The 1,266-nt window shown below is 58.0% G+C and overlaps 1 protein-coding gene across 1 annotated transcript in view; it reads right to left on the reverse strand.

The window, feature by feature from the left end:
• The window catches only part of ptgir (prostaglandin I2 receptor), a gene marked incomplete at both ends in the record, with an annotated part of 48,709 nt that extends 47,827 nt beyond the window's left edge, over nucleotides 1-882 (reverse strand). Inside the window, one exon of the mRNA XM_079514929.1 lies at nucleotides 46-882. Within this exon, the coding sequence (XP_079371055.1) occupies nucleotides 46-882 (837 nt within the window). The remainder of the gene's footprint in view (nucleotides 1-45) is intronic.
• Nucleotides 883-1,266: the final 384 nt, after the last annotated feature.

Genomic DNA, 1,266 nt, shown 5'->3' on the forward strand with positions numbered 1-1,266 from the left:
CACACACACGCACACACACAAGGTATAACGTTTTGACAAACTCACAGTGAGCGGGAGGGAGCAGACGGCGAAGATGACCGTCATGAACGCCAGAAAGATCAGGTGGTCGTCCACCTCCTCGTCCTGTCCGAAGATGGCCATCCGCCTCTTCTTCCCCGCCTGGTGCACGCTGGAGCTGCCTCGCCGCAGCGCCTGGCCGAGGTGCATCTTGCACAGGCTGACGATCACATCGCCGTTGCACACGAACACGGCCACGATCAGCAGCGCCGTGAGCGACGAGTAGCTCAGCGAGAAGGCCACGCCGCCGCGGCCCTTGTCCATGTCGATGAAGCACCACGTCCCGGGGCAGTACTGCCGGTGGCGCCCGTAGCCCACCAGCGGCAGCATGCAGAAGCCCGCCGCGAACAGGTAGATGAGCAGCAGGGTCACCTTGGCGAAGCTGCGGCGCACGTACTTGGAGTAGTGGTACGGGTGGCTGATGGCCAGGCAGCGCTCCACGGCCATGGCGCACAGGATCATCGTGGGCGCGAGGCCGAAGAAGGACATGGCGAAGGCGAACAGGTGGCAGAGCCGCGGGTCGCCCGGCGTCAGCCCGAGGAGCGACAGCTGCCACGCGTAGCACACGAACACGGGCGGGCTGAGCAGACAGGTGCCCAGCAGGTCGGTGAGCGCCAGGCCGGTGACCAGGATGCAGAACACCGAGGACTTGGTGCGCCTCTCCTGGCGGTGTACGCCCAGGATGTACAGGGCCAGCACGTTGCCCACCACGGCCAGCGCGAACATTAAGGCGCTGGTGGTCGGCGCGCCCGCCACGCGCGCCTTGGTGATGTTGTCACAGGATAAGGACTCGGAGGAGGAGGATGAGGAGTTTGGGAACAACATTCTGTCGCATGGATGGATGGATGCGTGTTGTGCACGCGCACGCACGCACACACACACACACGGCGAGAGAGAGAGAGAGCTAGACTGGACTTGAAACAAATTATTTATAAGCGTGTCGCGATTGACTTATTATGGAATGATCAACATGGCTGAGTTGATTTCACTATATATCCTTCTTCATGGGGACCAAAAAAGTTTCTGTCGAACAAATCAGAACCTGAAAAATGCGACTATACAAATGCTGCTTAACGAGTCCGAGGCGCTGATCGAGTCAAGTCGCGCTATAAAGTTATAATAAACTATTTAGGCGATAACTTCCATATATCGAACATATATAGTCAACGTCGCAGAAAGCATATATATCCCGCGTCTCTTATAATGTGT

This window comes from Electrona antarctica, assembly GCF_951216825.1.
Source record: "Electrona antarctica genome assembly, chromosome: 11".
Classification (NCBI taxonomy): domain Eukaryota; kingdom Metazoa; phylum Chordata; class Actinopteri; order Myctophiformes; family Myctophidae; genus Electrona; species Electrona antarctica.